Below are 13,061 nucleotides of genomic sequence, written 5' to 3' on the forward strand. Positions count from 1 at the left end.
CACAAACATGCTTCTTAGATGACTGATAAAGCCATCATTTTGGTCCAGTTCCATCCACTTTGACAAGTACGTTATTTCTTTTTTTAAATGCTACCCAGTCAAAAGATGGAGTACAGATATTATTATTATTATTATTATTATTATTATTATTATTATTATTATTATTATTAAATTTATAATAAAATTTATATCTCGCTTGATTGTTAAAAAAACAAAAAACCCATAGCCCTTCAAAGCAGTTGTCGTGTCAAGAGAAAGGGATGAAGCTTGCAGTCACACCCAAGTAGAGCTTCACACATCATAGGAGAAGAAATCCACAACGCATAAGGAACTAATGGGGGGAGGCACAAATAGCAAAAATAGGCTGCATGATCTTCATCTTGAGTACACATACTATAACATTTTGTTGCAAGCATGGGTGTAGCATCCCATGGTCGCCACTCACTCAGAGTGGGGTGCAAGCTCACCTGCCACTTCCCCCCCTGGGTCAGGCTTGACCTAGGAGCAGAGCTGTGGCCAGGCACAGGCCGTGCAGCTCAGCTATGAAGATAGGCGACAAGACTTCCGACTTTTCTTCTAACAAGCATATATTTAATTAATAAAGAAAACTAACATAGAATTACCTGTCCTTTAGACAAATAGTCTGCCAGCGTATTTAAAAGTTTGTAGTACACCTCGAACCATGGCAAGTAGCTGAAAAGAGAGACATAAAAGCTTTTATTAAAAAAGGGACAAACACAATATGAAAATGATTTCATTGCGATGCACTTTTTGAAAGCATTCAAGCAAGATTGAACAATAATGTTTTAGATCTAAGTAGTTCATAAGAAAAAAGTATATTGTCTTGATCCTGCAAAACAAAACAAAATGTATCTAACTTTTTTCTCATTTGTAAGAAAATACTTAATAGACAGTACACGGTGATGGCTGTGGGTTGTTTTTTTAGTTTTTTAACTATTCTTGGTTTGTTTAGCTTTTCCTTAAATCCTCAAGAGGGCATTTGATACTTACCACTCATTAAAAACATATCACAGGAAGTCCACAAAGCTTGGATGCAAAGGGGCAAGCTTGATACATTATGAAAAACAAGCACACAGAGATAATATGTTTTATACACATACACACTAAAGTATGAAGAATGAAAGAGTCCAGCTAATTGCATATTGAAATACTAGATACTAGAATTATTTTCCTTTCAAATCTGGGAAGACTAACAACAACTACCCCTATTTTCAGAAACTGAAAAAATAATGTTTAAAAAACAAAACAACAGCTATCATGAACCTACAACTGTTAAAATGACAAAAATGCTAGATGCAGATAATATAGATCCATTATTTAAAATCAAAAAATCAAATTGAACCATACACTAGCACTCAGAGAGGAATATACCTATCACAATTATAACGGAGCCTCTGGCAACCTACTTTAGACATTTTCACCAGCTTAACCATATATATGACTGGTATAACCATCTCCACCATGTGCAGAATGATGTCACTCTTTTGTAACATAAGAAGGGTCTGCTGGATCAGGCCAAAGGCCAATGTAGTCCAGCATCCTGCGCTCACAGTGGCCAACCAGATGCCTGTGGGAAACCCACAGCAGGGCCCAAGCACAAGGGCACTCCCCCTCCCAATTGGTTTCCAACAACTGGTATTCAGAAGCATTACGACATACATCCCCAGACTTCGGCCCTCCAGATGTTTTGGACTACAATTCCCATCATTCCTGACCACTGGTCCTCTTAGCTAGGAATCATGGGAGTTGTAGGCCAAAACATCTGGAGGGCCACAGTTTGGGGATGCCTGCATTACGACCTCCGCCTGTGGAAGAAGAGCATAGTCATCATAACAATGTACTGTCATAGCTATGCGTACCCAGATACACACAACCATTCCTCATTTCTCATTAAGGAGCACTACTACAGGGGGGCAAGTGTACAGCCCTGCTTCCAGATTTGTTGCTGCTGTTGTTGTTGCTGCTGCTGCTGCTGCTGCTGTTGTTCAGTCGTTTAGTCGTGTCCGACTCTTCGTGACCCCATGGACCAGAGCACGCCAGGCACTCTTGTCTTCCACTGCTTCCCACAGTTTGGTCAAACTCATGTTCATAGCTTCGAGAACACTGTCCAACCATCTCGTCCTCTGTCATCCCCTTCTCCTTGTGCCCAGATTACATTCTACCAGTATAAATAATATGGTTGGCATCCATCTATCTTGAGAAACAATGGAGTGTTTCTCTGGGGTTGAAGTCAAACCACTGGAGAATCACAGCGCCTGCTGTGGCTGCCAAGACCCAGTAACTCATTACTGCTGCCTCCCACATTGTTTTTGTTGCTTTAGCCACACTGAAGTGACCTCTCTGGGGCACAAGCCTGGGCAGTGTGTACGGAGGTCCTGGGCTGCCCAGATGACAACATTGGCTTCCCTGATGTGGTCCAATGGAAAGCAGAGCAATACATTTGGCTGCAGGAGCTGCCAGAAGGAGACATGCAAGAAGCAATGTGTTTATGCACATATAAGTATGATGCTGCCCAGCCAGGAACACCTCGGCTCTGTCTTTCTTACCCTATACATATCGACTTCAATACAAACTATTGTGAATGAAATTCTGTTCATGCAAGAGGACTTTCCTGTCTCCCCCTTCCTACTGAAGCTCCCATAGATCCTCCTTAACCTTTTCTTCTTCCTAAATTAAGCATAACAACTATTGTGGAAGAGGGTGATGTTTATCCTCTGAACCTAAACTTAGGAACTTTCTTACTCACTTCAGCATATGCCACAGTTAAGGCAGGAATAATGATTATGCTACACAATAATACAGCTGAGGAGAGGAAGCCAATTAGGATTTGGTCACCCCTGTCCAGTGCATAACACAGAGAAACCACGAAAAAGCTGGATCACAAAACTGGCTTAATCAGTATCTCCTAATTTCAATAATTCAGAGAGTGCTTCAACAAATTTCCTGCCTGCCATGTAAAGCACAAAATCTTTAAAATGACATCTGCAGAATCAATCACGGATGTGGAAGTGTTATGCTTTTAAAATGCATTCAGTCCGACCTAAAGAGTGGCCCTTACCTGTCACATAAACAACGGCAGCATATATTTCATTGCTAATTAAAAACGTACTTAGCATATTCTTTTAATCCAAGAAGCCACAAGGCAGGCGCTCAAGCTTTCATTCAAAGTCATTCTTCAGCTTTGTTGCACTAAGTAGACTTCCACCTCGCTTGCGCTTCCACTACAGTTCTGATAAAGCTTTTATATTCGCAAGTCAAAGGTTAAATAAAGGAAAGGAAATGTTTTCTGTCAAACAGTCAGGTAACCACTAACAGTCCTGAACTATCAGCAGGAATCTAACTTCTAGTAATCAAATAAAACTAAGGAAACCGCCTTTCCGTAGCTAAATGTCTAATGTCTAGGGGCTACTTTCTGTCTGGAAAATTGACACAAAATGTGTAAAATTGAAACATTCTGCTTCTGAGGGATTTGCCTAAGGAAGAAGGGGGGGAGAGCTTCAAGCACAGTCTGAGATGAAGAACTACAAAGGCTTCCCAAAAAAAACCTGTCTACCTTATTAGAACATTTCGTTTAGAAATCTAGGTGACAATTTTACAGTCATAAAATTTCATTAATCAAATCCAAGGCTGAAAATTTTAATGATGCCGTCTGCATTTCACAGGATGCATAAGGTCAGCTAGAGACACAGACAGTAGTTTAACAAAATGAACCCAGTCAAATTATTTTCATGCATTTAGGAAGATATATACCTGGTTTCTTACGGGAGGGAGTATTAACAAAACAAAACTAAAAATCCCCCAAAGCATACTGTTCTTTAACAATGACACATCAAAGTTAACACAGTAATTTACACTCGAACTCTCAAGTCTGCACCATCATTAACGTGAAAAATTAAATTTAGACAGCAAATTTAGCATAGCAAAATGTGTGTTAAACAGGACTTGAGACATCTTTTTCAGTCTAAACAGTGAAAGGCAGATTAAAGGTTCTGTAGAAGCCTGGGCAACAGCAGGAATCCAGACTCTGAGCACCACAGAAGAGGCAGACAAATGGAAAATAGTATGCTGCAAAGCAACACACAGAAAGCCTGCAGAAAGTTCTAGCCACCTCTTGTGCTGTTTAAGCTGTTTATATTGCCATTGCGTATCCATTTGCAGTTTTGCTTCCATTTTAGTAGCTGCAATGGGGGGAGAGCAAAATGATTCATCTTTCTTCCTATTTTCCAACTATAAAGGTATCGAAGGTATCGAGCACAGATACTGATAAAGACCAAAGCGACACACAGCAGCCATTGTTAAGTGACAGAGTCCCATGCGAGTTATAGTGGTCTATGAAAAGAGTAACCAATAAAGTGAACCTGGTGCGGTAAATTTGCAACATGTTGTGATTTTTCTTTACCCTTCCAAAAAATAATAATACACTTTTCTTCCTCAAAACAGTGTAGATCACCCGACCCCACTCCGCTCACCATTCCCCCCTCCCTCCCCCTCTTTTCTTCCTAATTGTTTAAACCAATTCATGAACCAAGAACTTATACATTGACCACTAACAAAGAAACATATGTTGTAGATATATTTCCACATTTATTATGCTATTTTTGTGATATACAAATGACATGAGAAAACTTGGTATACTTATTTGTACAACATTATTCTTGTTTGTAAAACCCAATAAAATAAAAAATGGTGTAGATTCTTAAATATTTGTTAGGGATTTATACCCCCCCCAACAAATCCCCAGGACAGAATTTAATTATTATGTTAATAAAAGCAATCAAGAGCATATACCATGGGTAGGCAAACTAAGGCCCAGGGTCCGGATCCGGCCTAATCACCTTCTAAATCCAGCCCGCGGACGGTCCAGGAATCAGCGTGTTTTTACATGAGTGGAATGTGTCCTTTTATTTAAAATGCATCTCTGGGTTATTTGTGAGGCATAGGAATTTGTTCTTTTTACCCCCCTCCAAAATATAGTCCGGTCCCCCACAAGGTCTGAGGGACAGTGGACCAGCCCCCTGAAAAAAAAAGTTGGCTGACCCCTGGCATATACAGTTGTGGCTGGTGAGGCAGCATGACATTGCTCACCTGGCTTCCCTCTGCACTGCATCGTTGCCAGTTACCAAGAGGGAAGGCAGCACCAGGCTAAGATCCCCACTGCCTTCCCCCTCTCAAAATGCATGTTAGAAAAAGGGACTGCACCCCATCTTGTACTAGTTCTTGCACAATGATTCATGGAACTGAGCCGCTGCCAGAAAATCTTTCGCTAGTGCATCTCTAGGTCCAACCCTCAGATGGAAGGGTGCACTAAATCTATATCACATTGGCGCAGGGGGCACTGGTCTGCGCTGTGTGTTTGTTGTGGGTCACAGTCCCTTATAAGCAGAAGATTTGATAGCACTCCTGATGTTGCTTTAAGGCACCCAAGCCAGGAGTGCACTTTTTCATCTTTGTTTGATCTGTGAGCTATGCCTCTTTCTAGAGGCAGATTGTACAGTGTTCAATTTTATTGCTGTTATGGATCTGTGCTCCGTTCCTTTTGGTGCCTTTTATGGCAGAAAATAGACATTCTATGTTTAAATATAAATAAAGATATATGCTATCTTACATGACTATCCAAATGGGTTCAGTCATGTTTCAGTTCACTATTATCTGCTTTTGTCTTTTCCTTTGTGCAATCTGCATCTCTTCAGAGCCCATCGATAACACAGTTAAGGTTGTAATATCTGATATTTTTTTAAAACCAGAGAAGAGACCTGTTCACTTTAAATATATTCCTTACACTCAAATTATTTCCCCCCCACTGCCCTCAAAAGTAAAAGATGGATGTGTTTCCAAACTATACATACAGAGTATTCCCCACCCCCACCCCCCCCAAAAAAGCTGGCCTGGTAAGCATTTAGCATTGCATTGTAAATTTGAAATTGTCACAATGGAAGGAATAATGGCAGTATTCTTATTAAAGCTTGCTGAAAAATTATAGCTTGCCACTTTTTATTTGAGCAGTTACTTCTACAAAATAACAGACCAAAACTAAAGTATTCAATTAAAGTGGGCAAATGTGGTGCCTTAAGAATATAAGAAGGATCTAGCTACATCAGCATAATTAGGTCTGGAAAGATGCTTCTAGAAAGCTGGCAAGGACACATGGAGACAACTGCTTTGTGTTGCTGTTTGTCCACAGAATCTTGCATTCAGAAATACATTGCCTCTTAACATGGAGATTAATCAACATTGATAACCTCACCTAAGAAGGTTAGATTACATCCACTATATGACAAATTTCTACACTATGTTTGCATAGTTAGACACTAAACCAGAAGTGTGTGTGGGGGGGGGGGGAATATGTTATTGAGGGAGGGAAACCTAGAGTACTCCTGCTAATTTACCAGCTCAGATTAACTGGGCTCAGTAGCATGGAGACTGGCGCAATGCTTCACAGGCATACTGAATCAACACGGCCTTGACATTTGAAAGCACTCTCTGTCTGGAAGTAGCCAATGTGAGAATCAACATGCAAAATACCATTCTGTAATCTGATTTGAGAAGGAAATGCACAAACAAAATAGGAAGAGTGGCTTCCCTTAACTTTCAGCAAAGCTGCACACCAGAAAATGAAATGTAAAGTGAGGTGCTTAATTTCCTGTGATCTACCCAAAACCAAAGTAAATGGATTAGTATGAGCTTTGTCCAAATGCAACGGGCATTTACAACCATTATTATATGTTAAATAGTAGTTGCAGTTGCAGTAGAAGCAACAAGGTAAGTATTAGGAGTTGCAGGTTTAATGCATGCAGCCCTATGCATGCAACATATTATATGTTAAATAGTAGTTGCAGTTGCAGTAGAAGCAACAAGGTAAGTATTAGGAGTTGCAGGTTTAATGCATGCAGCCCTTTGGGTTGGGTGTCCATGTTTCTGCTTAGTGAGAATAGCTGAGCAGAGGAAGGAACAGCAGAAGGGATTCTGCTTCAGTATCCTGTGCTTTGCAGCTTGTGTAGAATCCCTTCTGGTGTTCCTTCCTCTGCTCTACTGGAAGTTTCATTTACTGAATACAGAGGATGCGGGGCTAGCAAAGCATAGGGCAAGGACGATCTGATGGCCCCATCCACTGCTCAAATGCTGGGGCCTCCCCAAAGAGTTGTTTACATTGCAGTCCCAATGTGGAGCCAGCCAAGCACCTCAGTTCTAGCTGGCAAACTGGGGTGAGTGGTGAAAGGTCACCCCTTCATCCTGAATCAAGTCCGAGGCCTGTAAGATTTCCCCCAGGGAGGTTCCCTGCTACATGACTGGTCCTGTATGTCTTATCCAACCCAAGTTGTAACAGGAAATGTAAAATACCTAACAGAATAACCATTTCTTGGGGAGGGAAAGGCAAAAACCTCATACCATGTGCCAATCAGGTATGAGGAAAAATATTTCAACACCACTCCAAGCAACAGGGCTAACCCAAGGGAGTGTTAGTGGGGAAGCTGCAGACAAAATAGGCTGATTGGGGCCAGAGATTCTACTTTTTTAACAAGAAAGGAAAGGAAGCTCAGAATCGTGGGCCCCTGTTGAACCTGGGCCTAGTACAGTAGTACTCCATGTCCCCTCTCAGCAGTCCTGCTGTGGTATAAAACTGCCACTTCTGTGTTAAGTAGCAGTAGTAATAATTAAAGAGGTGTGTGTATGTATATGTATATGTATATGTATATGTATATGTATATTATATATATATATATATATATATATATATATATATATATATATAGGCATTGCGCGTGCAGAGGTCACAGCCTTTCCCCGTAACCACTGAACCAAATTGCATCAAATTAGAACAAAGCGTATCTTGCCCATCAGGCAGATTGCACGCTGTCACCAGCAAAAGCTCTGAAGGGCGGCGCCAAATAATGACATCATCAACCAAGCAACTGAAACCACCAAGGGGGCCTTACCAGACCACTAGGCCCCTGCCAGGCTGCTAGGCCCCCACTTGGCCCGGGGGGGAAGGGCGAGCGCCCGGATCACAGGCCGCAGCATGGCCTTCGTTTTATGTAGGCCCCTGCCAGGCTGCTAGGCCCGGGGGGGAGGGCGAGCGCCCGGATCACAAGCCACAGCACGGCCTTTGTTTTATGTAGGCCCCTGCCAGGCTCCCACTAGGCCCGGGGGGGATAACCCACAGCAACGCACTTGGGGGCACAGCAAGGGGTTTTTACTTTAAAATTTAGCAGGCGTTGTGTCACATGCGAGGCTCCGGTGGCCATTTTAAGCAAGGGCAATTGTGCCCCTTTTAACCTACCGGTAGGCTTTATACTATGACTGATTGCAAGCCTCTGCGCCTAAAAAAAACTTTCTCTCCCCAGTTTAAGTCTTCAAATATTTGCAGTGGTCAATCCCCCCCCCCCCGATTTACAATCTCCTACCTTCCCCTTGCCACTTCCTGAGTTTTTTATGGAACCGAACAGCTCGGGCGCTTCAGAACTCGCCTTCTGTTGCTACGGGGCTGTGGGTCTTCGCTATTTGATACCCCCCCCCGGTCAGGATTATTAAAGTAGTTCTCTGGGTTCTCTGGGTCACCTACTCCAAAATTAGAAAATCGAAATTACAAAACACACACACACACACACAAAACCAAAACACACAACAACGCCCAAATCATACAATACCCACCAAAATAAATGACAACCCCAAAAATAAAATTAAACAATAATAACTTCTCATGTTATTTCAAAAAAAATTAATCTAAATATATATAAATGTTCACGATGCGCATGCAGGGGGAGATACAGGGGGGAGGGGACAACACTCCCCGGGGAAAACAGAGGGAAGGGTATCCTACCGAAACATAGGGATGTGCCAGGGGGTTGGAGGGAGGAGGGGCAGGATACGTCATGGATCGGGACAGGGTGGGGGGAATTACAGGGATGACCCACAGCAACGTGTGGCCGGGCCAGCTAGTATAGGATAAAATTGAAACCACATATTTGGTAGTGTAAATAATTTTATTTGATTTGGATAAAAAAAATAAAGTATTACTCTTAGCCTTCTTTAAGCTACCCTTGTAAAACTACATGCAGTGATTATATATAACCTAGACAATAAACAATAACCCCAGTAAACTAATTTCCATGAAATAATCACTCTATAAGCTTTGCTGCTTCCAAGTACATCAGCCTTACACTTCTGGCTAGCTGCCCTGACTTGGTTTCGCCAGGGTATCACTGGTCCTCTGCTTCATAGTTCATCTTTGTACGTCTGTCCCCTTCTTCCCACATGTATCACAGTGCCACTGGTTGGCCTGCCATCTTCCTTTGTCACTTCTTGCTTTAGTACAACCACTGATAGCTCAAGTCTCCAAGCAGTTTCTCCATTTCCTTTGCTGCTCATATGCATGGCAGGTTGCTTGAACATTTGTTTTCAGCTGCGTTTACAGGCACCCAGGCTCTCCTTTAAAGAGGCAAAATGTTTCTTTCATTTGGCTTTTAATTAAGCAGTTTATTGTGGTCGTGCTGTTTATGTTTTAATATCTATTTTGGAGCAAACTGATGACAAGGTAACATTCACTGTGAAAATCCACAGTTGTAATAACATTTTTAATCACCTTGGCCTGTGGTGTTTTGTTGTTTATAGCACTTCTGTTTACCATTAAGTGTTCTCCTAATTCTGCTATGGTTGAACCATACTAGCAAATGAGTCACTTCCTGCAGTTCCATGCTCATAAAAAAAAAAAATACATCAGTGCTTCAGTATGTAATTCTTGTTGAATGGCAAAAAAAAATGGCCCACGAAAGGCATTCCCTCTTTTGTGTACAGTAAGCATTCTGCTATTTTACCTATTTATTATGAACATTCTAGACATCTTCTCTCAATGGTCTGGTACAGATGAAACACTGACCCAATACAAGCAATCAACTCACATAGATCAACTCACATAGAACACTAGCCAGACTATGGCTTAGTACAAAAGGGCAAACATGTGGGCTTCTGGATAGGAGATCACAGCCCCTTTGCTCGTGCAAGTCATTCCGCTGCTGCACTGAGCTAAGCCATGGTTTAGCTAAGTGTGTCATCCATACCCAGGTTTATTTTTTGGCTCAATAACTTGCCTGTTTTGACACATTTGACTTCAGTAGGCTACTATCTTCTCCTTTCTGGTTCCCTTGTTCCCTTCATATGAAGTGCCCTAGTGGACGTTGTTTGGAAGCAAGTATGTCAGGGTAGGACAGCAGGTCATTCCAGTCACTGGGATAGCCCCTATCATAACTTTCTAAAGCCCTATAATGTGGAAATAGTTGGATGGTGGGATAACGTCCTGAAAATTCACCAACCAGAGCAATAAATTGAATTAAGCCAGGAGTAGCTGGCCCACAGGCTGTGTCCAGCCCCCTTAATATGTGCTAAGACCCCCTCCCCCCAAAAGGGCCACACTCACTTTTACAGTATAGTCACTCCCACTTTGATATTCATGCCCTTTATTCACCATGGGTTAATGTAGCCCTCAATCAAAAAAAGATTAGCCACCCCTGAATTAAATACATAGGACACACAGAGAGGGAATTTGAAAACGACAGCTTAAAACAGGGTTACGGAAGCTGCCACCCTCCGACTCCCATCACTCCCACTCAGCATAATGGCCACAGATAGTTCAGGCCAGTAACATCTAGAGAGCCACAGCTACCGCATTTCTGGTTTAAAAGAAACCAAAAAGATTAGGTCTAGTCGCAGATGACTCTGGGGTTGCATCTCGCTTTATTGGCCAAGGGAGCCAGTGTACAGCTTCCAGGTCATGTGGCTAGCATGACAAAGCCACTTCTGGCGAACCAGAGCAGCGCACGGAAACGCCGTTTACCTTCCTGTTGGAGCGGTACCTATTCATCTACTTGCACTTTGACATGCTTTCAAACTGCTAGGTTGACAGGAGCTGGGACCGAGCAATGGGAGCTCACCCCGTCACGGGGATTCGAACCGCCAACCTTCTGATCAGCAAGCCCTAGGCTCTGTGGTTTAGACATAACAGTATAAATGGTGTGGCAATGAAAAAGCAACTGGTCAAAAAATTAATGGCCCCGATAATAACATAAGCAACCCTTTCCTGCTCACTTGACGCTTAGGAGTAAGTTGCATCCTCCTGCATAGTTATGACGAATGCCAGCTTTGTCACAGCAAATATTAACCAGGATTCCCATTTAATAAGGATTTGAAATTGTGATTTATTATTGGGTTCAAATCCTGTTTAAAATCAAATTCTGCTTAGCATGAGGGGTGAATATGTTCCTAAGACAGGAGGAAATGGGAGAAAGAGAACACATGTTTGATGCTGGTTTCAAATCTCTTAAGCAGGGAACAAAAACCATTATTACATCTGCACCAGCCCAGAATATCACTTCAAGTTGTGGTCATATGTTTGACATTCATCCAACACCAGTTTTAGTATTTCAATGGGCTCATGTGGAGCCAGTGTTACATCTGCATCAGCCCATCTAAATACCCCACAATAAACAGTACCACTGCTTTTACTGTAGAAGATGCAAAAATATCACTTCTTTGCATTTGTGAAATACTAGAACAGAATCACGTTAACAAATGTGCAAAAGAACATAGCATGAACTAGGCAAAACAAGACACAAAACAATAATCCATCCACAAGAGACAACTGCAAAAGGTCACTTCAGACAATCCTTAAAAGGTTGGATTTGGCCTTATATGCATAGTATTTTACACACAAAGGCTGAATTTGGATGGGCTGCCCCTGGCACAAAAAGTCCAGGATGACAGAGGCAGGGCTGGATGAAATCAGACCTATCAATAACTGTCTGAAGCAGCCCAACACCCAGTCCTTTCTGAGAATGTTTTGCAAAAATGCATTGCTTCCAGAAGCACTGCAAGGATGCTGTAACACAAATAAAAACTACCCCATTTTGATTCAAGAAGATGGATTCAAAGTAAGGGTATAACGCAGTCTTGTGACTAAGGTTAGAATGAAAAATTCACATATACATTTTCTTACGATGCAACTTATTTTCTTTCTTTTGAGTCAGTAAGGAAGAGATGTTTTTCTACTTATTCGCACTAGAACTACTTCTCTTCATTGTGCTAGGACAATTTCAATTGCAACTCATGCGTCAAATTTTTCTCCTTTAGAAAAAAAGTTACACAAGTTCCTGCATATCCTGCCAAGCCAGGTCAGCTATGGTACATTTTCAAAACACCTCATTAAAGCATCTTACCTTATGGAAAAAAATAAGGAAATAAAATCATTTATAACTGTCAAGAAGTGCTATTGTGATGGTAGCAGGCTAGGACACAAAGGTTTTTCAGATATGCAGGGAATCTACAATTTTCAGCCAATGATTAATAATTATCTAAGAAAGAGTGGCTGGACAGGATAAGGAAATTACTAATTTGCTGTATATAGCTACTTACCTTAGAATGCATAGGCAGACTTTGCCTCCTGATGTTAACCGGCAAAATCCAAATCTTTGTTTGCTTTCAATGTCAGTAAGCACAAAGGTAAAGTGCTGTCCAACCTGGGTCACCCTAGAAGAACACGAAATATATTAGGCTGTTCTCCTCCAGAAAGATGAGCTTAGAATTCATTTATGTACACTGACACTAACCGGGGGGGAAATTATTTTTTTTCTCCACAGATCTAATAAAATCAAACAGGTTAAAGCTTTATAAATAGTCATCGGGGGGGGAGGGGCTGGCAACTTGATTCACCCTAGATTCACTACTAAAGGCAATTGTTTGGTAATTTGCCTATGTCTCCATGGCACAAGTAGCATCTGCACTGACTAGCAGAATTTCTCCGGGGTTTCAGACTGTCCCATCCTCACCTTGTGATAGCAGGGGACGAAGCTGGGAACTTTTACATTCAAAGCATGTGCTCTAACACTGAACTATGACAAGGGAAACAGGGCTCAGTGGCGTTACACCAGGTGGGGGTGGAGTGTGAACAGAACTTGTCACCGGGTGGGAGTGAGGCGTGGAGGGTTCACAGAGCTTGCCTTGCCTGCCCAGCCTCGCCTCGCCGCTAGAGCCAAGCGGAGCTGTGCTGTACC

General features: G+C 42.0%; 1 protein-coding gene across 3 annotated transcripts in view; it reads right to left on the reverse strand.

The window, feature by feature from the left end:
• DENND1B (DENN domain containing 1B) overlaps positions 1-13,061 on the reverse strand; it is a 190,844-nt gene that overhangs the window by 100,221 nt on the left and 77,562 nt on the right. For all 3 annotated transcript variants that reach the window (XM_035123797.3, XM_035123796.3, XM_035123795.3), the window contains exons 5-6: positions 12,424-12,537; positions 624-693 (exon numbers count right to left, since the gene is read on the reverse strand). In XM_035123797.3, the coding sequence (XP_034979688.1) occupies positions 624-693; positions 12,424-12,537 (184 nt within the window). The remainder of the gene's footprint in view (positions 1-623; positions 694-12,423; positions 12,538-13,061) is intronic.

The sequence above is a fragment of the Zootoca vivipara genome, chromosome 7 (genome assembly GCF_965207765.1).
Source record: "Zootoca vivipara chromosome 7, rZooViv2.hap1.1, whole genome shotgun sequence".
Classification (NCBI taxonomy): domain Eukaryota; kingdom Metazoa; phylum Chordata; class Lepidosauria; order Squamata; family Lacertidae; genus Zootoca; species Zootoca vivipara.